Below are 22,271 nucleotides of genomic sequence, written 5' to 3' on the forward strand. Positions count from 1 at the left end.
AAAAAAAAAAAAAAAAAAAAAAAAAAAAAAAAAAAAAGAAATCCAGCCGGGCGCGGTGGCTCAAGCCTGTAATCCCAGCACTTTGGGAGGCCGAGACGGGCGGATCACGAGGTCAGGAGATCGAGACCATTCTGGCTAACACGGTGAAACCCCGTCTCTACTTAAAAATACAAAAAACTAGCCGGGCGCGGTGGCGGGCGCCTGTAGTCCCAGCTACTCGGGAGGCTGAGGCAGGAGAATGGCGGGAACCTGGGAGGCGGAGCTTGCAGTGAGCTGAGATCCGGCCACTGCACTCCAGCCTGGGCGACAGAGCCAGACTCCGTCTCAAAAAAAAAAAAAAAAAAAAAAAAAAAAAGAAATCCAGCAACACTGGGCTGGGCAAGGTGTTTCACGCCTGTAATCCCAGCACTTTGGGAGGCAGAGGCAGGTGGATCACCTGAGGTCAAGAGTTCGAGACCAGCCAGGTCAACATGGTGAAACCACATCTCTACTAAAACTACAAAAATTAGCTGGGCCTGGTGGCATGCATCTGTAATCCCAGCTACTTGGGAGGCTGAGAGAGGGGAATCTCTTGAACCTGGGAGGTGGAGGTTGCAATGAGCCAAGACTGCCATTGCACTCCAGCCTGGGCAACAAGAGCCAAACTCCTTTTCAAAGGAGAAGAAAGAAATCCAGCAACACCTATCAAAAGATCAAATTTTTGTACCCATAAATTCATCCCGCAATAAAAATCTGGCTTCTATGACACACAATAAATCAGAGTACCTGTGGCACAGAGCCCCAAATTCAGTGTTCTGGATTGTTGAAGTTAAGGCTCATCATGGAGGGTTCATTTCTCAAGATTGGATCCTAAAACTGGATACCATCAAGATGGGACATAGCAGGGTCTACCCTGGTAGGTGGAAACATGTGGAAACTCTACCTAAAAGCTCAGTCTGGGTGCAGTGGTTCATGCCTGTATTGCCAGCACTTTGGGAGGCCCAGGCAGACAGATCTCGAGGTCAGGAATTTGAGACCAGCCTGGCCAACATAGCGAAACCCCATCTCTACTAAAAATACAAAAAATTAGCTGGGTGTGGTTGCAGGCACCTGTAATCCCAGCTACTTGGGAGGTTGAGGCAGGAGAATCATTCAAACCTGGGAGGCAGAGGTTGTAGTGAGCCGAGATTGCACCACTGCACTCCAGCCTGAGTGACAGTGTGAGACTCTGTCTCAAAAAAAAAAAAAAAAAAATCAGAACACACAAACACACAGCAACCTCAAGGTCCCACCCACCTCTCAGAGCCTGTATGAGGTAAAGTTAAGCACAAAAGCTTTACAGACAGCCTACCTGGGTTCAAATCCTAGTTTTGCTGTTCACAAAGCAGCCCTGAGTATATTCCTCATGCTCCATGTACCTCAATTCCCTGTCTGCAAAGTGGATATAATATTTCTTACTTTATAGAATTATTGTGAGAATTAACTGAGATGGTGCATGTGAAGTGCTTACAAGTCTAAACTGCTCTCACCAGTTTAGATTAGGTAGCCCAGACCTCATCAATACCAGCTGAGTGTCAGGGGAGAGGGACCTGAGAGGGAGATGTCATGAACCCTGCACTTTGACTAGTGATCAGTAAAGGTTAGCTATTATTGTTATTGGCAAGGAGGGCACCCTAGCAGCTGTCTTGCCTATCTCTTAAGACAAATCAGTTCTCTCAGAGGCTTGAGGGTTTGCATTCCTTGGGTCGGTACCCATTTATCCCCTAGCCTTCCCTTTTCACTCAAGTACTCAAGTCAGTCAATGTCATTGGGTTCCCCGGTTAATCAGTGAACATTTTCTTCCAGGTACAGGAGGAAACCATTTCCCAGGCAGGCTTTTTTGGGGACTGACCATCTGGCTTTAACTCTTCACCTCTTCCTGCCACCAACCTGTGAGGCCTAGTGTGGCTTCTCTGAAGGACCCTGCAGTTGAAAGGAAAGGAAATCAGAAGTTTTCACAGCCCCACCATTTCACCTCAGGCTCTTCTCCTCTTTTCTCTAGTCCAGAAACCAGCCCATATCCATAAAACATCAGTTCCCTTGTCAGAGTCATCCACAACACAATAGACTTCCCAGGCCTAGGAATAAAGACTGCAGTCCCTTCATCCTCTAAAGCCTTCCTGGGCCAACGGCCAAGAGCCACCCTCAACTGGTCTGAGCCAGAGCTATCAGCTCCAATTGACTTTCCTGGTGGGAGCTGCTGGGAGCTGTCTCTCTCAGGTCACAGCCAGCTGCTGCCCGGATTCTATTCACTCTCACATTTCACACACCAAACCCAGCATAGCTAAGCTGAATCTCATAGTCCTGCTTTCTCCCAGGAACCTGAAATCAGGGAATCAGCTGTCATTATTTCCATGGAGGAGAGTGTATGAAATGCATTCAGTCAATCATCTGCCACTTATCAAGCACCTACTCTATGCCCCTAGCCTGTGTAATGAGGAGTCACAGCCCAGTGTGAATAGCTAATATCTACATAAGATATATGTAATATCTATGTAAGATCTATGCAAAGGTAAGTGCTGGCTTCTGTCTGAATTTTTGCCCTGTTATTTCAGAGTACCATAAAGCTCCTCTGATCCCTAAGCTTTGCATCAGAGGCTTAGACATTCATTATCTCCCTGGGTAGGGGTGGAGAGGTGGGGCATGGTCCAGAATCCAGCACAGTGCCCGGCTCAGGAATGTTGGTTTGGTAGAATCAAAGGTGATGTCTTGCTTGTTCTCACCAGTTTATTTTATTTTTACTTATTTGTTTTTATTTTTATTTATTTGTTTTTGAGACAGTCTTACTCTGTCATCCAGGCTGGAGTGCAGTGGCTCAATCTCGGCTCGCTATAGCCTCTGCCTCTCAGGCTCAATCGCTTCTCATGCCTCAGCTACCCAAGTAGCTGGGATTACAGGCATGTGCCCCCACGCCTGGTCAATTTTTGTATTTTTAGTAGAGATGGGGTTTCACCATGTTGGCCAGGCTGGTCTCAAACTCCTGACCTCAGGTGAACTGCCCGCCTTGGCCTCCCAAAGTGCTGGGCTTACAGGCGTGAGCCACCGCGCCCGGCTGCTCTCACCAGTTTAGATTAGGTAGCCCAGACCTCATCAATACCAGCTAAGTGTCAGGGGAGAGGGAATTGAGACGGAGATGTCATGAACCCTGCTCCTAGGAGGTAGACAAGCCAAGAGAGACTCTAACGACAGGTGTGCTCTCAGTTCTAAGCTCAGGTGACAGTCCTGGGGAATAATATAAAGTCTTGCTTACCATATAGTCACCTTTTTATAAAGTATAAGTCAAACTAACTATTAATGTTCTGGCTTCCTATCCTGATCAGTATACCTTTATAGTGACTTGGGAGACCAGGTTTGGATTTAGAACTCCTGGAAGTCCCATGCTAGAATGTGCCCCAGTTCTGGCCCTCAGCCCATTGGCTGCCTTCTCTTCCCTCTCCCCATCTTGCACTGCAAAGAGCCCTACGTACATGTGTAGACACCCTAGTCTACACATCCAAGCTCTGTCACCCTACTGTCTGGCAAACAGCTGCCCTTTGGCCACGGCTGGGCTGAATGTTTGTGTTTCCCAAAAATTCCTATATTGAAACTTAATCCCCAATGTGATAGTATAGTTGTCCTTCCATATCTGTCGGGGATTGGTTTCAGGATGCCTGAGGATACTGAAATCCACAGGTGCTCAAGTCTCTCATATAAAATGGTATACTTCAGCCAGCCTGGGCAACATAGTGAGACCCCATCTCTAAAAATAAAAATAAAAAAATTAGCCAGGTGTGGTGGCACATGCCTGTAGTCCCAGCCATTCAGGAGGCTGAGGTGGGAGGATCACTTGAGCCAGGGAAATCGAGTGAGCTGTGATCGCACCACTGCACTCCAGCCTGGGCCTTTGTTTTTTGTTTTCGGTCTCAAAAAACAAAACAAAACCCACCAAAAACAGTGTAGTATTTGCACATAACCTTCTGTGTACATCCTCTTGCATAAGATTATCTCTAGGTTACTTATAATACCTACTAATATAATGTAAACGCTATGTAAATAGTTGTTATGCTGTATTGACATTTTTTGTTTGTATTGTTTTTTATTGTTGTATTGGGGGGGTTGGGTTGTTTGTTTGGAGGCAGAGTCTTGCTCTGTTACCCAGGCTGGAGTGCAGTGGTATGATCTTGGCTCACTGCAACCTCCATCTCCTGGGTTCAAGCAATTCTTGTGCTTCCAGCCTCCCAAATAGCTGGGATTACAGGCATGTACCACCACACCTGATTAATTTTTGTATTTTTAGTAGAGACAGGGTTTCACCCTGTTGCCCAAGCTGGTTGCGAACTCCTGAGCTCAGGCAGTCTGCCCACCTTGGCCTCCCAGAATGCTGGGATTACAGGCATGAGCCACCGTGCCCAGCTTGTTGTTGTTTTGGAATATGGTATTTTCCATCTGAGGTTGTATCTGAGGACGCAGACCCCAGGGATATGGAGGGCTAACTATATTAGGGTCAGCCTTTTGGTGGGGCTGGGGCCTTTTGGGGTGCAATAAGTCAAGTAAGAATAGAGGGATTAGCTCCCTCATAAAAGAGGCCAAGGGAGCTTTCTTGCCCTTCCACCTTGTGAGGGTACAGTGAAAAGACACCTGTCTATGAGGAAGAGGGCTCTCATCAGACATCGACCTTGATCTTGACCTTGATCTTGGACTTTCCAGTCTCCAAAAGTGTGAGCAATAAATTTCTCTTGTCTGTAAGCCACTGGTCTAAGGTACTTTGTTGTAGCAACCAGAGCAGACTAAGGCAGCCACCTCTTAGACCTACAAGTATGCACACCAACGGCACAGCTCCCGGAACCCAGAGAGGAGGGGTCCAGGAAGTGGGCTTGGCAGAGAATTCTGGGGCCCTAGGTATAAGAAGTGTGGTCTAAAAGGAGGCCCTGTGCCCTATAGGGAGGGTCGTGGTGGCAGGAGGATCCGAGCAGGGACTTCTGAAGTGGGAATCCGGAGTACCGACCCCTGCTTTCTGGCAATGGGATTTTCCAGGCTGCAAGCTGACAGCAAAGGCTGTCATTTCCCTGTCCTCTAACACTGGTTCACTAATCTCTCTATCCCGAGGAGTGAACAGGAAACAAACAGACCAGTACAAAAGAAAAAAATACTGTTTATTCCACACAACTACATCAAATGCTTCTTCCCCATTCTCCTCTCCCGTTCCCCGCTCCAGCCCTCAGGAAGCTTTGCCTGTGTTGGGAACAGTGAGGACCTCAGTGTTAGAGCCTGGTCCATGAGGCAGGAAGGAAATCTGGGCATGGGAAGGTAACTGGATTTCCAAGAACACAAAAATGTCAGGGTCTCGAATTCCAAACTCGTGTGTTCCTTAGTCCATTTGGCTGAGTTCTTTCCCTGGACTTTACCTGGATAAAATGCAATGGTTAGTGCAGGGTCAAAGGCCCTAGCTGATTCACCAGGAAAGTTTTGGTCTTTCTTCCATTTAAAACAAAACAAACAAAACCCCACACCGTTAAACCATTTCTGTCCATTCTCCTCTCTTTCCATAGTAAAGACGACACTAAACTCTGGCTTCAGTCCAGAAGATGTTTTCAAAACGAAATGTACACCGTCTCCTTTCAGAGCCTGATGCTAACAAGAAATAAAATAAACCCACCTCCTAGGTGAGAGGTTCAGGCCCCAGTTGCTTCCTGGGGGTCTTACACTGCGGGAGCAAGGGCAGAGATCATAGGCCAGCGAGCTCTGCTTTGGGCACACTTCAGGGACACCCTGCATCCCCATGCCTGGGGAATTCAGCCTGCAAACCTCTCACCCCTGGTATTGTTCCTCCGAATGACCAGCAGAGGAGAAATGGTTTAGTTCTAGCTCAGCCTTGGGAAGACAGATTTAAATGAGGGAGGGGCTGAGAAAGCATGGCCAGGCCTAATTTAGACCAGTGGTTCATGATTGTTTTCCCATCATGACACAGGACAGATGGTGCCCTCCTGCACGTCCACCACCACAGACACACCCTGGATTATGTGCTATTCCCAGGGTGCCAGCTGTGACCCATTTGTCTCTCTCAAAAAAGAAAGCATACCTGAATGCAAGCGTCTGAGCATGAAAACCTGCATCGCTATAGGTTTTTTTGTTTGAGACAGAGTCTTGCTCTGTCACCCAGGCTGGAGTGAAGCAACGTGATCTCAGCTCATTGCAACCTCCCAGGTTCAAGCAATTCTCCTGCTTCAGCCTCCCAAGTAGCTGGGATTACAGGTGTGTGCCACTACACCTGACTAATTTTTGTATTTTTTTTATTTTATTTTATTTTTTTTTGAGACGGAGTCTTGCTCTGTCACCCAGGCTGGAGTGCAGTGGCCGGATCTCAGCTCACTGCAAGCTCCGCCTCCCGGGTTCACGCCATTCTCCTGCCTCAGCCTCCCGAGTAGCTGGGACTACAGGCGCCCGCCACCTCGCCCGGCTAGTTTTTTTGTATCTTTTAGTAGAGACGGGGTTTCACCGTGTTAGCCAGGATGGTCTCGATCTCCTGACCTCGTGATCCGCCCGTCTCGGCCTCCCAAAGTGCTGGGATTACAGGCTTGAGCCACCGCGCCCGGCCTAATTTTTGTATTTTTAGTAGAGACAGGGTTTCACCATGTTGGTCAGGCTGGTCTCAAACTCCTGACCTCAAATGATCTGCCCACCTCAGCCTCCCAAAGTGTTGGAATTACAGGCGTGAGCCACCGTACCTGGCCTAATTTACTAAGTGTAAGTCACTGAATCCTTTACAAGCTCTGGTTGTTTGCAACACCCCTCCCAAATGAGTCTGTCATCTTACTGAGGCAGGTCAATAACCCTGAACTATAGTGTGGAGCCTCTCTGTTGGAGACACGCTCTTCTGGGAAGCTGGGTCAGGCAAGCTGCCCACCTGCTTCCTCACCTCTGCTACAATCTGGCAGGCATGGTTTGTCCAAATGCAGCAGGGCGTGTGTGTGTGCGTGTGTGTGTGTGTGCGCACGCACGCATGCTGCACATGCGTGTGCTAATTCAGCACACAACTGTCCTCCTCTCACTGGCCAGGCTACCAAGAGGGTGGCCACGCTGGCATTGCAGGGCCTGGGAGGGACCAACAGGAAGTGGGAAAGGAAACAGCATACCAGAAGCAGCTAGGCTAGGAGGTGGCTCTGCACCAGTGACTGACAGAGGTGGTGATGTGTCTCCACCTGATGGTCACTCCCTCAGGGTGGATCATGGGAGGTCCAATGGAGGCAGCTGTTGGAGACCAGCCTCTGTAAGGATACGAGTACTGAAGAGAGGGGTGGTTGACCCCCGTGACTTGAGGCCCTTTAGGGACTGTCTACACCACAAGCCTGTGGTCATCTAGGCAAATCTCTGTTCTCTCCTGACTTCCTGGAGTTACTTACTGAATTTTAGGGGCTTTCCAGCCACAGTGAGGCTGGAAACTCACTTAATAGCTTGGATGAGAGCTAACCCCCAAGGTACCATAGCTACCCTGTTTAGAGGCAAAACCCAACCTGATCTGGGGGTGTTCTTGGCTCGGAGGACACTGGGGGGATTGCTTACACATAGACATGGTCTGAGACTCGACAAAATGAGATTTCTCCTCCGGTATCCAAGGCTTAAAGTTACAAAGAAAATTAGAGTTAAGTCAGCTTCCACAAGAGACCTTCCCGGGCTCCATCATTTATTTCAGGATGTTGTCCTTTCCCCCAGGGCCTTGCTGTCTGGTTTATTGTTTAATTTGCTCCTTTTAAGAAAGCCCCAGTATTGGGTTGGGAATGGGTGTGAGGACAAGAGAAAGAAAGAGAAAGTCAGCATTTCTTTCCTTATTTTTCTCCAGAGTTGCCCGTTTGTTTGGGCAATGGGATTTTCCAGTCTGCACGTTTTCTTAACCCACATTTTTTTGTGGGAGGGATGGCCACTGACAGAGATTAGATTAAAATCTGAAAGAACGGCCCTATTTTCTAAATTCCCAATCTTCTGCAGACCCAGGACAACTCCACGACAGGTAGAGTTCACTGTTTCTTCCTTCCAACGTGGATTAAGAAAAGGTTCTGTTTTAGTGCAATTTTCCCCACAAAGGAACCAGGAAGAGGTGGGAGAGGAGATCCCATGTTCCAGCCCCAGGGGTTTGAGAACCTTCTGACCTGGAGGTCAGGGCAGACATTTGAGTCTGACCTTCTGAGCAGCACATCACACTTTTTTGAATTTTATCTCCTGGGTCCTTTCGGTGCGCCTGCAGGCAAAGTGTGGGGGCGGAAGGGCAGTGTGAGGCTGTGGTTCCACTGGATGAGTTGTCATACCTGCCACACTAACACAGAGGAGCAAAGGAGAAGAGAAGGTGGAAAGAGAACGCCATCAAAAGCAAGTGCTAATGGCCAGTGGTCCTTAGGAGCTGCTACAGCCCTGCCCCAAAGACAGGGAGTTTCTGGTTCCCCGCCAGAATTCACCCTTCAGAAACCATGCTGGCAAGGTGCTTCTCTAAATGACATCACAAATCTTCTTCTTCAGAGCGACCAGCCCAGAGCCTGGAGCTCTCGTGTGTGACCCCCTCTGGCCTCCCCATGTTGTGAGATGTGTGGGAGAAGAGGGACATTGATGCACATGCACACGGTGGAGTCTCATGACCTGGGGTGAGCACAGCTGCACGTGGCAAAATGACAGGTGCTGTCATGGCAGTGGCTGCAGCCGGGTGCCAAGGGAAACGGACAAAGTGCTAGAACACAGGGCCAGGGGCTGAGCCCTAAGGGATCTGAAAGACATTCAGCTTGCTGGTGTTCTTGAGCGTCTGGCGCCGATTGCAGAACCAGACCCGCACGACCTCACGGTCATAGTTGAGCTCTTTAGCAATTTCAGTGATCTCCTGGCCTGTGGGCAGTGGGTTCTTCTCAAAATAGGCATTGAGAGCCTCTATGGCCTGGGGGGTGAAGGAGGTGCGGCGTTTGCGTTTCTTGGAGGGCTCGCCTCCCACAAACTCCATCAGATTCTGCTGGCCTTCCTGGTTCCGCAGCTCAGCTTCGTTCAGCCACTTTTCCAGCACCGGCTTCAGCTTCTGGGCACTCTTGGGTGTGATGTCCAGCTTCTCGAACCTGTGGGCAACCCATACCCAGGAAGAGGGAGTGAGAGCATCTTGGTCTCTTTGGCACACCCTGCACCTAGGTGCAGGCTCCATCCTCAAGGGGCCGTTCCTCTAGGGGCTGGTGAGAATGTACCCAGTGCTCCCCTCACCGCCTCCACCACGAGCCCTCTAGCTTGGCCAAGTCCAGACTCCTCAGACCCTCTGATGTGCCCGGTCCTAACAGGGAGACCATTCCCATGGCCTCGGCTCAGTCAGTAGTGGAATAATAATAGTGCAACTGCCTTACGAACAACCATTCTAGAACGTTCCCCTAAATGAATGAAGTTCTTTGAGGAGTCACCTTGGGAGGCCTCCAGTCACACTCCCATAGCAGCATCACTGACAAGTCAGGCTGCTCTTTCTGGCTGAGCTGAATGTGGCGACAGGATTATCCACAGGATGCTGAAGGCACTCTAAAGGTCACTCTAGCCTGACCTATGGAGCTGGCAGGCAGATGAAACCTTTCGGCCATCCCTGAGTCATGCGCTTATTCTTGTTTGAAACTCTATCCCTCCTGGCACCAAAACCAGTTTGTAGGCTGCTTACACAAAACTCAGCTATGTTACTTTATAGTCATGCCTTGTAAGAAGGGAGACGGGAGCATGATGAGGCATGGTAGGTTACAGTTAAGGGCCAAGATAGAATGGAAGTTCCCACTTTGGTGACTAATTTTATAAGCTGTACTCCTTTCCTACTAGAATTCCTCGGTGCATTAGGTCTTCGGTTCCTCAAAGAAGACCCATATTAATGCCCAGGATTGGAAGATAAACTTCAGAGGGCCTCAGAAGGACAGGGTCAGTCTTTGACTACCCAGGTGTTCACATCTACCCTTAAGACGGTCTTCCTTATCTGGAAAAAAGCTGGAGCAAGGGGGCATATGGAAAAGGAGCCAGTGCCCAGGTCCCCATGAGTGCCCGGTGGCACCAGGCAGCTGAGCAGGCCCTGATCCTGTCTAGGGCAGCCTTACTCACCGGCAGATGGCTGACTGGCTGTAGGCTGGACCTTCCGTTGCAGTCAGAGCCTGACCCACCTGGGTCTGTGTAAGGCCCAGGGAGAGCCGCCGGATCTTAAAGTTCTTGGCAAACTCCCGGATCTCTTCTAAGTTGATCCCATCCTCATCCAGACTTGGAGTATGTGGCTCTAGGCCAGAGGGAGGGAGCAGGGATGAGTGTGTAACATGGGAAGCATCCCTGCTTATCTCTCACTACTCATGCAGTAGTGAGAGGTGAGGACAGCTGGGAAAAGGCTCATGCACCTTCAAGACCTTTATCACCTTTGTCCCCGAGACAAGCAAGACTTGAAGAAAAGGGGCCTAAACTAACCTGTCCAGGGGTAAGAAGCTATTTTCAAGTTCTTCCAGCTCTAACTGCTCAACCTCCCCCACTTGCCTTAGGCTTGGCCCCAAACACACTTGCTGGTTACCCACATTCCTCAAATTCTGGGTGAGAGACCATAGCGGAGACAGCCCACGGCTCGGCCTCTCTGAAAAGCAGCCAGCCAGCCAGCTCAACAGCCTCCACTGTCATCATGCCCAAACTCCACCTCCACAGGAATGGGAATGAAAAAGCCAGCCCCTCATATTGGGCCTCTGCCCTTCCCCTTTGGACCCTAGGATGTTTATCAAGGAAAGCAGCATCTGAAGAGGTTGGATGCCCAAATAAATGCCTCCCCCCTTCTCCACACTACTCCTCCAGGAGCCACTTACTGGACACCAACTGGCTGACGGTGGGGGTCTCTGAGCAGGTAATTGGGATAGGAGCAGAGGCAGATGGCTTGGCTGCTGGAGCTGGGCTGGCGATGACCACAGCAGGCTGGGGCACGGTTGGTGTGGGCTGGATGGGCTGCACCTGTGTAAGGACAGACAACAAGCCTTTGCTGCCCTCTGCCAGGCTCAGGGACTTAAAATCCCTGGGTGGACCAGGGGCAGGGCAAAAACACGCATGAAATCCTCACGCATGCAGGACATTCCCGCCTGGGCCCTATCATAAAGCAAGACTGGGCAGGGCATGGTGGCTGATGCCACCCAACACTTTGGGAAGCCAAGGCGGGAGGATCACTTGAGGTTGGGAGTTTGAGATCAGCATGGGCAATGTGGCAAAACCCTGTCTCTACTAAAATTAGCTGGGTGTGTTGGTGGGTGCCTGTAATCCCAGCTACTGAGGAGGCTGAGGCCGGAGAATTGCTTGAACCCGGGAGGCGGAGGTTGCAATTAGCCAAGACTGTGCCACTCACTCCAGCCTGGGTGACACAGTGAGACTCCATCTCAAAAAAAAAGCAAGACTAGAGGCTGCTTATTAACACCGACCCAACAACAGTGACTGAATTATACTAAATAAGCACAGCAACCTGCCCTACCAACCTGGAGCTTCACACCCACCTGTGACACAGGCAGGCGAGAGGCTCAGAAAGGTTCAGTACACTTGGCCAAAGCCCCAACAAGTGCTCATCCTTGGGATAGCTGCTTCCAAATCTCTGCTCTCAAAGATAGTCTCAACCTGATTTTACAGCCTCTCAGGCCCCAAATGTGCATGAACAGGGAAACTGGTAGGTGGCTTTTGGTATCTCTCTACCATGAGAGACTGTGCAGCCATTAAAAAGGAGAAGGTATACCTCCTACCTACTCTGATGTCTGAGTCATAGCCCTAAGTGAAAAATGTAAGGTGAAAATCAGTTTTGGCCGGGCGTGGTGGCTCACGCCTTAATCCCAGCACTTTGGGAGGCTAAGGTGGGTGGATCACCTGAGGTCAGGAGTTCAAGACCAGCCTGGCCAACATGGTGAAACTCTGTCTCTTACTAAAAATACAAAAATTAGCCAGGCATGGTGGCATGCACCTGTAATCCCAGCACTTTGGGAGGCCAAGGTGGGTGGATCACTTGAGGTCAGGAGTTAAAGACCAGCCTGGCCAATACAGTGAAACTCCGTCTCTACTAAAGATACAAAAATTAGCCAGGTGTGGTGATGCATGCCTGTAATCCCAGCTACTGGGGAGGCTGAGGCAGGACAATCGCTTGAACCCGGGAGGCAGAGGTTGCAGTAAGACGACAGATCATGCCACTGCACTTCAGCCTGGGCAACAGAGTGAGACTCCGTCTTGAAAAATAAAAAATAATTTAAAAAAAAGAAAATCAGTTTTTATGGAATAATGCCTTTAAGAAATACATGTGAATTTCCAGAAAAACAAAATCTTGAGGCATATAAAGTGAGCTATCAAAAGAAGTTGTCTCTGAAGTTGGAATTAGAAGGGATTTTTACTTTTTACATTACACAAAATATTAGAATTTTTGTAAAAATCATATATCATATTTGTAATCAGAAGAAACTATAAATATATGAAAGTATTTGGTATGTTTTTTTTTTTAAAAAAAAGCTTTCTAGGAAGTACAGATTTCTCCAGGATGGTCCTGTTTCCTGGATTCTACCCGTGGTATGTCTCAAGTCCATTGCTTCTTTATCCCCAGGGCCTTTGCCTTAGTTCAGAGCTCCTTGACTCTCCCTAGAGCTGTTTAAACTGCCTCACCACAGTCCAGTTCTTGACATCATATGAATAACAGGGTTTTTTTTTTTTTTGAGATGGAGTCTCACTCTGTTACCCAGACTGGAGTGCAGTAGCACGATCTCGGCTTATCACAACCTCCGCCTCCCAGGTTCAAACAATTCTCCTGCCTCGGCCTCCCAAGTAGCTGGGATTACAGGAGCCTGCCACCATGCCTGGCTAATTTTTGTATTTTTAGTAGAGACGAGGTTTCACCATGTTGGCCAGGCTGGTCTTGAACTCCTGACGTCAGGTGATCCACCTGCCTCGGCCTACCAAAGTGCTGGGATTATAGGCATGAGCCACTGTGCCCAGCTTATAACAGGGATTTTTAAAAAAATGCATCTCTCAGCTGGGCACAGTGTCGCATGCCTGTAATCCCAGCACTTTGGGAGGCTGAGGTGGGCTGATCACTTGAGTCCAGGAGTTCAAGACCAGCCTGGGCGATGTGGCAAAACCCCGTCTCTACAAAAAATACAAAAATTAACCAGGTGTGATGGTGCACACCTGTAGTCTCAGCTACTGGGGAGGATGAGGTGGGAGGATTGATTGAGTCTAGCAGCAGTGGTTGCAGTGAGCCAAGCTCACATCACTACACTCCAGCCTGGGCAACAGAGCAAGACCCTGGTCTCAAAAAAAAAAAAAAAAAAAAAAAAGCACATCCGGTCAGCCATTTCCTTGCTAAAGCCCTTCAGCATCAGCAGTTCCCTAGTACCTTACCTGATACTGGTAATTACAAGAAGAAGTACTGTTTGTTTTTCAAGTGCTTTCTGTGCGCCAGTGTTCATTGCCTATGTATAATATATCCTTCAGCATTCATAACCTTCTGAAGTTGGTACCCTTATGATCTCTATTCACAGATAAAGCTAAGAGGTTATTTACAAAACTTGGAGGCGCATGCTACATTTGTGAACCACTGGCCTTATTATCACCTGGGAACTTAGGAATGCAAACTCTTGGACTCCACTTCAGATCTACTGAATAAGAAACTCTGAGGTGGGACACAGGAATCTTCATTCCAGCAAGGCCTCCAGGGGATTCTGATGCACAGGCTTGAGAACTGCTGCTCTAGCATGTGATATTTGCTGCAGTTCTCTGAAGGTAGAACACTCTCACATCCAACTCATCCCTTTTTATTTTTAGAGATGGGGTCTTGCTATGTTGTCCAGGCTGGACTGCAGTGGCTATTCACAGCCATGATCATTGTATACTGCAGCCTTGAACTCTTGGCCTCAAGTGATCCTCTGCCTCAACCTCCTGAGTAGCTGGGACTACAGGTGAGCACCACCACGCCGGCTTCATCCCTTTATGATAGTCCAATGTCCCTCATCTATGAAGTCTTGCCTAACCTCCAAGTTTGTCGAGAGCTTGGTTCTCTGGGGCCCCAAACCACCTTATTTGTGTGTCCCTGTGATAGTTTTGTCCCACTGACTTGTCTCCAATGCCAAGCTACCTAAGGCTAGGAGGACATCTTATTCATCTTTGTGTTTTCAGCACTTGGAATACAGTAGGCACTCAAAAAATACTCCTAGAATGAGAGTGGAGAGGTGGAGGGATGGAGGGGTAGAGGAAGCGAGTACAAAACTGACTTCCCAGGGCTTTTCAGGAAGATTGCTCACCCTAAAGCCGATCCTGGCCCAGTCTACTTTGACCATTACCTACCTCCCTGACCTTCTTAGAACAGCACTGGCCTCTGAGGGCACATATACATATTTTGGGTGTGTGTGAGTAGGGGGTCTCGTGAAGCTGTTTCCCTGGGCTGAACCTGGGTGGACACATGTGGGTTTTCTACTGTGGGACCTCCCCCACTTTAGGAGGTGCCCTGCTCTCCTAGGAGTTTCGGAAGATGCTGTCCTGCCTGGCAGTCTGGAGGGAAGCAGCCGGTGCCAGATGGCAGAGCCTGCGCCACGCCCCATCACCCCCAGCCCTTGTACCTCACTCTTAGCAGGGGACTCAGGTGTGCTTGGCTTCCGGACAGCCACAGGTGGAGGCAGGGGGCTGCTGGCCAGGGTCGCAATCACCTGGCCCTGGGCGTTCAACAACAGTTGGGGGGTCACGGCCTGGACCTGCAGGCTTTGGGCTGGTGCTGGGGCCGCCACACTAGCTGAGTTCACTACCCATGGAAGGGTTCCAATAACCTGGGAGGAAATAAGGCAGGGACCCCAGGTGTGAGGGTAGGATCCAGCTCCACCCCAGACCCAAATCCCCACACCGCCAGGGGAAGAGACTAATGGACAAATCCCTCAAGCTGCTCTGGCCTCAGTTTCTGCATGAGTAAAGTGCAGGATTCACACTCTAAGGGCTACTTCCTTTATTCCATCCTCAGAGCTGTGGTGGAGCAGGAATAGGTCTAGATGTGGATTCAGAGAGACCTGCCTTGTTCTGCCACATTTTAGCTGTGTGGCTTTCATTGCTCTGAACCTCAGCCTTCTGTCCTGTAAGATGGGAATAAAAATCTCCACCTAATAGATTTGTACTCCAAAGAAAGTGAGATGATGTATGAGAAAGCACCCATCATAAAGCCTGACCACAACATGGGTGCTCCATAAATGAAAACCCCCATGTAATGTGAGCACCTCCAGGACGGTGGTGGGTACACCCCTGACCAGCTTTAGCATTGGCAGAAAGCCGCCACCGAGGAGATAGGAACAACAGCTTGACATCTGTTCGAGTTTCTATGACCCACCGCCCAAGTCCTGGCCGCCTTCCCCTGGCCAGCCTCTCCGCAGTCCCCACCCTCCAGCCCTGCCTTTGGCCACTTGCCTGTCCCTGAGCATTGGTGAGGATCTGACTGCTGATCCCCGGCATGCTGGGAATGGCGCTGGTAATGACCGGAGCTGTAGTGAGGGACCCCAGGATCTGGGTCTGTCCCCCAAGGGAAGCAGCACTGATCTGTGGGTGGAGGAAGAGCCTTTCTCAGAAGCCGAGGGGTGAGAAGACCCCTGGGCAGAGGGAAGAGGACAGAGGGCATTGGGGTGGGTAGATATGATGGTGGGCTTCAGGCCCATGTCTACCAGCTGGATGGTTTCCAGGGCTAGGGGCTGCAGGGGTCAGCGGGGAAGGGGGGGCCACAGTCATGGAAAAGTAACTCTGGTTAATCTTTCTGCCAGGGTAGAAGGGTCACACCTGAGAGGCTGATGTGATCCTAGCCATATCTAACAGCTCCCACTGCCAAGCCAGGAGCTACACTGGACAGACCAGCATAGAGCTGTAAGCTCTGGCTGCACCTTAGTGACAGCTCACAAGTTTTCAATCCCCAGACGTCATCCCACCCTCCAAGCCTGGCCCAGTGGTTCAGGTTCTGGAGAATGTGCCCAGACCTCTTGGCAGATGTTGTCTGCTTTTATCTGGGATGGATGGGCTGGCAACTGCAAGGAGAAGGCCTCAGAGGGAGCCCATCTCTGCTGATGTGTTGGAAAAGGGCTGTGTTCGGGGGGGCTCGTCCTCCACTGTGGGAAGGGTCAGTTCCACCCTTGGCCCATGATTCTGTCCATCCCTGGTCAGCCCTGGGTGAGGGCAGCAGCTTACGATTCCTGGGCTAAATGCGAAGCCTGCAGGCTGGACGGTGATCTGCGGGGGGGTGTCCACTGGTTTGGGGGTAGGGGCAGCAGCGGTGGCAGCAGTGGGTTGCGGGAGGATGGCAGGCGTGGTCTGCAGCAGCGGCTGGGTCTGGAACAGCGTCTGGGGCTGGACTGGTGGCCGGGGTTGGGCTGTTGAGGAGGCCTGTACTGGTGCGGCAGCTTGTACGGGTGCCGGAAGAGCGGTGTTCAGCACAGCAGCTGCTATGGAGCAAGGCAGAGACAGAGGTGCTCAAATGCCTAGCCACTGCCCAGAGCGGCTCCAATCCCAAGGGATCTGGCACAAGAAGGAGAGGGGGTTGGGTCAGTGGGCACAGTGGGGCAGGCAGCCACGATTCCCTTGATCCTTGAAGGGCTGGCACATGCCAGCATCTCTCATCCCCCCTCCCTGGGGCCAGATGTGTAGGTTCAAGAACCAGATGTTGAATCTTCTTGCAGTCCTTCCCAGGAGGCTGGCCATGGGGTGAGTTCTGGCGTAGGGGGAGAGGGGCAGTCTCAGACAGCCGGCTGAAGTAAGACAGGCCTGCAGGGCCAGCGTGGTGTCACGGCCTACAGTCCCGAGGTGGTGCGGCAGCTCTGCGGCCGGATGCCCAAGACACCAGATCCAGAATCCAGGGCGGCTGCCCTGGGTGGGCCGTGGGTTCTGAGTCCAACATGGCAAGCACACGTGCGGGGGTGTAGTGGAGGGTGGTGGGGGGCCTGGTGCAGTCCTGGGAAGAGTTGCCGTTACCTTGGAGACCGGCTAAAGGTGGCTTGAAAATTCCCCCCGTAGGAGAAGCAGCGGTCAGTCCTGGGAGGGCAGCCACGGTTGCTGTAGGAATTGTCCACACGGCCAGCCCCTGCTGACCAGCCACTTGACCTGCAATACTGATGGGGATAAGAAGAGGTTGAGTAACTGCCCCTGCTGGAACCATAACTCCTGTCAGAACTGTGGCTAAGTTTTCCTGAGTCAAGACCTGCAAAAGCAAACAAGATTTCAAAAAGAAAAGAAAAAATAAAAAATCAACATCGACAGCGCAAACACTGGGTCTCTGAGACCCAGCTGAGCACAAACAAAGCATTCTGAGGGCGATGGGGCAAAGGCCACATGAGGGTGGGGAAGAGCCAAACCCTAGCTGGAGGCCCAAACCTGAGGGGGTGCCTGGACTGACTATCCTGCCTTCAGAGAAATCGCCCAAATCCAGGGCAAGGTGGCCCTGCTCACAGGATGGGAAGGGGGCACAGGCTTCCCCCACCACAGCCTGCTGCCTGCCAGGCCTTCTGCGGGCCCTTGCTGACAGGCCCTGTGCTTAGTGGCCAGGGAACAGGGAGCAGCGGCTGATGGAACCAAGTGGTCAAGGCCCCACAAAGGCCTCTGAGAAGTTTCTGATGGACCATACCCTTGGCTGGATGCCTCGGAGTCAGGGCATGTAGGGAAAGGGACAGGGAGCTCTGCGTGCCTGCAGGATCCTGCAGGCAGCCTCTCACGGTGCTGGGGCCACTCCCTGGCTCTAAACGAGGACTCTGAACAATCCATTAACTCTTCCAGGCATCCACTGGAGGGCTGGCAAGGGTATTCATTCATTTAGTCATTCGATAAACAGAAACTCTGGCTGCATGAAAGAGTTAATGTTATTTCTGCAACCCTGGCTGGGCGCAAGAAGATTCTGCAAATGCAGATCCCCTTTTCCAAATGGGCCTGATATAGGCAGGGGTGAAGCTGGAGGTCCCTAGTAGGAGAGTCCCTCCCTCAAGCCATAGCCCCTTCCCTGTCCTGCCCCATGAAGTTCCCAGATTCCATGGCTTCCCCATGCTGGCTGTCCCATGCCTCGCTCCTGCCCCCAGCCCTCTGTCCAGCTCCCGAGGGCAGCCCTTACCTGGGGGGCAGCTTGTACAGCCAGTGGCGTCAGGGTCTGCGATGTCTGAGGCTGGCTTGGGGCTTGGCTGAAGGTGGCAATGGCAGGGGCAGGGCTCGGAGGGATCCCCGGGGGTGACTTCACTTCACAAGGCATTGAGAGAAAAAAGGACAAGGAGTGAGCCTGACGTGAGTGGAGGGGTCACCACAGCAGTACATGACATCCCATCTGCAGCCTGAAGCGGTGACCCTCAGTCCCATGCTGCACTGCTGCATAGCCCAAGACCAATCACTGGTCTTCCCTGGCCCACGAGGCAGCTTCCTGAATGCTACGGTGGTGAGAATAGGAGGCTGGGGAACCCTGTGCCAGCTCTGGAAGGTAAGCCAACACTTCTCACATCTAGCTGAAGAAGAGACCCAGGTGAGTGTTAGCCCTCATTTCCTGGTCCTGTAAAAACTGTCACATCATCAACAGAGTGGCCTGAATCCCACATGCCTGTCAGGGAAGTCAGAGCGAGAATGGATGGGAGTGGCTGTCCTTGGTTCATCCAGCCACTGAATCGCTGTTCACCCACCTCCAGGGTACTTTTGGTTGCAGCTGCTGGTTTGGGGAAGGGCAGGAGTTCCTGAAGGGCAAAGTCCTGGAAGCAAGAGTCCCTGAAAATCGGACAGGTCTGTGCTGCACTACAGGATCACAGGGGTTCTCCAGGTCAGCCAGCTTTTCTCTGCCCTTCCCTGAGGTCTAAAGTCATGTAAGCAGCTTCAATGAGCTTCTAAATGAACTTCCCGTGACCTCAGCTTTTTGCCTCCTCTTGGTACCTTAGCCTATGCAGGTACTGGGGAATCCCCACCAGGAAACTTCACAGCCATACAACATTGAGAAGAATGGTTATTATTTAATATATGGTGAGTTAAAAGGAGCCTAGGAGTTGAGTGATGGATATTCGACCAGATCAGTGGCTTCTTTTTATTTTAATGTTTTTGAGACGGAGTCTTGCTCTGTCACCCATGCTAGAGTGCACTAGTGCAACCTCTGCTCACTGCAACCTCTGCCTCCGGTGTTCAAGGGGTTCTTCTGCTTCAGCCTCCCAAGTAGTTGAGATTACAGGCACATACCACCATGCCCAGCTAATTTTTTTCTTATTTTTAAATTTTTTTTTTTTTGAGATGGAGTCTTGCTCTGTCGCCCAGGCTGGAGTGCAGTGGCACCATCTTGGCTCACTGCAGGCTCCGCCTCCTGGGTTCACGCCATTCTCCTGCCTCAGCCTCCCGAGTAGCTGGGACTACAGGCACCCGCCACCACGCCCAGCTAATTTTTTGTATTTTTAGTAGAGATGGGTTTTCACTGTGTTAGCCAGGATGGTCTCAATCTCCTGACCTCGTGATCCGCCCGCCTTGGCCTCCCAAAGGTGGCATTACAGGCATGAGCCACCGCGCCTGGCCAATTTTTGTCTTGTATTTTTGGTAGAGACAGGGTTTCACCATGTTGGCCAGGCTAGTCTCAAACTCCTGACCTCAAGTGATGCACCTGCCTCAGCCTTCCAAAGTGCTGGGATTACAGGCATGAGCCACCGTGCCTGGCCAGATCAGTGGCTTCTTAAAACTGCTGGGCATATATTTCTAGGCTTTAATCCAGGCCTGCTGAATCAGAATGTCCAAGAGTGGAGGCTAGTTACCTCGCCTCTCTTTTTTCCTTCAAAGCTCCCACTGTGATATGGCCAAGAGTGGGAACCACTGAATCAGATAACTGCAAAGGTTCTGTCCAACCCTGCAGTCCTAGCCCATGTTTCAACTTGGGAAGGCTTCAACTTCAACTCAGGACTATACTTTTCACAGCATACAATAACAAAACCTAGGTAGTTTAAGGAATTAAAGAGACAAGCACACATCAACAAAGGCCTTATGAAACAGTAAAAGAAAACAAAATAACAGATTTATCTCCTCTGTGGTGGGAAGACACATTTCTAACTACTGAAAAAAAAAATCAGGCGGGGTGCAGTAGCTCACGCCTGTAATCCCAGCACTTTGGGAGGCTGAGGTGGTAGCATCGCTTGAAGTCAGGAGTTGCCAGACCAGCCTGGGAAACAAAACAAGAACCAGCTCTACAGAAAAAATAAAAATGAGTTAAAAAAATAAAACAGAAAAAAATCAGCAAACATAAGGATAGTCTGAACATATGAAAATTTAAAAAACATTTTGTTGGACAAAATGTGACAAAACATAACAAGTAAGTGAGAAAATGGGAAAGTGACAAACATAAATGATGAAAGCTTACCCTCTAAAGAAGCAAAATATTCATTTTATTAGGGCATATTTAGTAGGACCATGGAGTCCAAGGTTTTACATACAGTAGGGCTGCTATTGCTTCCTGCTGGACTGCAGAGAAAGACTAAAGGAACTCAGAGAACCAGCAACGATGTACCTGTTTCTCCACAGCACCACTCAATATAGTTTTTTTGTTTGTTTGTTTGTTTGTTTTTGAGACAAGGTCTCAACTCTATCACCCAGGCTGGAGTGCAGTGGTGCAATCTCACCTCACTGTAACCTCCGCTTCCCAGGCTCAAGTGATCCTCCCATGTCAGCCTCAGGAGCAGCTGGAACTACAGGCACCTGCCACCACACCTGGCTAATTTTTGTATTTTTTTGTGTGTGGAGATGGGGTTTTGCCATGTTACCCAGGCTAGTCTCAAACTCCTGAGCTCAAGTAATCTGCACGCCTCAGCTTCCCAAACTGCTGGGATTACAGGCATGAGCCACCACGCCCGGCCACCAATATAGGTTTTATCATTGCTTATTTATTTTCTGGCTTAACAGGCATCTCATACCTTAAAGTCAATTACTTTTCTTCTCATTGATAGCAAGATTTTATATTTTTCCATGAAATGACTTCCTCCTATGTTAATAATTAATTTCCCTTCAAAGGGAATTTTATTTCATTTCATTTCATTTCATTTGAGATGGAGTCTCGCTCTACTGCCCAGGCTAGAGTTCAATGGCACGATCTCTGCTCACTGAAACCTCTGCCTCCTGGGTTCAAGCAATTCTCCTGCCTCAGCCTCCCAAGTAGTCAGGATTACAGGCGTGTGCCACCACACCCGGCTAATTTTTGTAATTTTTTAGTAGACATAGGATTTTGCCATGTTGGCCAGGCTGGTTTTGAACTCCTGACCTCAGGTGATCCGCCTGTCTAGGCCTCCCAAAGTGCTGGGATTATAGGCGTGAGCCACTGCACCTGGCCTCAAAGGGAATTTTAGTAGACTGTCACACACAAAATTTTTTAAAGGACCAATACAAAAACATTCAAAGCAGCACTGTTTATGAAAATGAAAACCCAGACAATTTGACAATGGCCAAAACCAGAAGCAGGTGTGTGACTCTATGTCAGTAAAAGACATAGGTACATGAAATTACGTGGTGGTATCATACTACTTAGTCTACCCTCAGTGGCCATAGCAATAAAAATATGTATGTGTGACAAAGACTGGATAGTAATTTAGAATGACACAAACCAATAGATTCTGTTTTCATCCTGGAAAAGTTTCCTGTTACTTAGTTTTGTTTTAAAAACAGGAAACCCTTCTTAATCCTGCACATCTAGAAAGTTCCCATCACTTTAAGCTGGCAGCTTAGGTGACACCAGCAAAATACCTCCCTTACCTGGTTGATGATGACTAAAATTCCTTTATAGAGGACGAGCCTTTTGCGAAAGGCTTAGACACGCAAACTCCTGGAGAAGATGCACACTACACAAACACTCATGAAAATCATTGATTTAGGATCCATTTCTGAGAGTGAATTTGGGCAAGGAGCAGAATTAAGGCACCAGAGGAAATGAGATAGGAAGATGGATAAATGGGTGAAAAGCAAAGTGAGGGCATGGTGAATAAACCTGAGAAACTTCCCCTGTTTTCTGAAAAGGGGCTCCACTGCACAATGGCTATGCTGAATGGAAGGAGTGGCAGAGGCGTAGGGTCCTTGTCTTCCCTGCCTGGTCTCCAGGGCACTGCCCCTTGGGAACAGGTGATGACCCATCCTGGCCTCAACATGGAAACACAGCATTTCCAGGCTAGGGAAAAATTTTCGATCATGTCTCTTGTCATTCCTTTATCCGAAAAGAAATGACTAACGTTACTAGGGTTCCAAAGAATTTACACACTGATGTGAAGGTAGAGCAAGTAATGTGTGGCCATGCAGTTTTCTTGTTAAGGAGCTGT

The 22,271-nt window shown here is 49.9% G+C and overlaps 1 protein-coding gene across 1 annotated transcript in view; it reads right to left on the reverse strand.

Annotated features, from left to right (window-relative positions):
* Positions 1-7,642: 7,642 nt before the first annotated feature.
* The window catches only part of POU6F1 (POU class 6 homeobox 1), a 30,434-nt gene continuing 15,805 nt past the window's right edge, over positions 7,643-22,271 (reverse strand). Inside the window, exons 4-11 of the mRNA XM_025403741.1 lie at positions 18,080-18,201; positions 16,954-17,179; positions 16,174-16,427; positions 15,409-15,537; positions 14,580-14,783; positions 10,818-10,959; positions 10,084-10,252; positions 7,643-9,083 (exon numbers count right to left, since the gene is read on the reverse strand). Of these exons, the coding sequence (XP_025259526.1) occupies positions 8,738-9,083; positions 10,084-10,252; positions 10,818-10,959; positions 14,580-14,783; positions 15,409-15,537; positions 16,174-16,427; positions 16,954-17,179; positions 18,080-18,201 (1,592 nt within the window). The 3' untranslated portion in view covers positions 7,643-8,737. The remainder of the gene's footprint in view (positions 9,084-10,083; positions 10,253-10,817; positions 10,960-14,579; positions 14,784-15,408; positions 15,538-16,173; positions 16,428-16,953; positions 17,180-18,079; positions 18,202-22,271) is intronic.

Source organism: Theropithecus gelada, chromosome 11 (assembly GCF_003255815.1).
Source record: "Theropithecus gelada isolate Dixy chromosome 11, Tgel_1.0, whole genome shotgun sequence".
Lineage (NCBI taxonomy): Eukaryota > Metazoa > Chordata > Mammalia > Primates > Cercopithecidae > Theropithecus > Theropithecus gelada.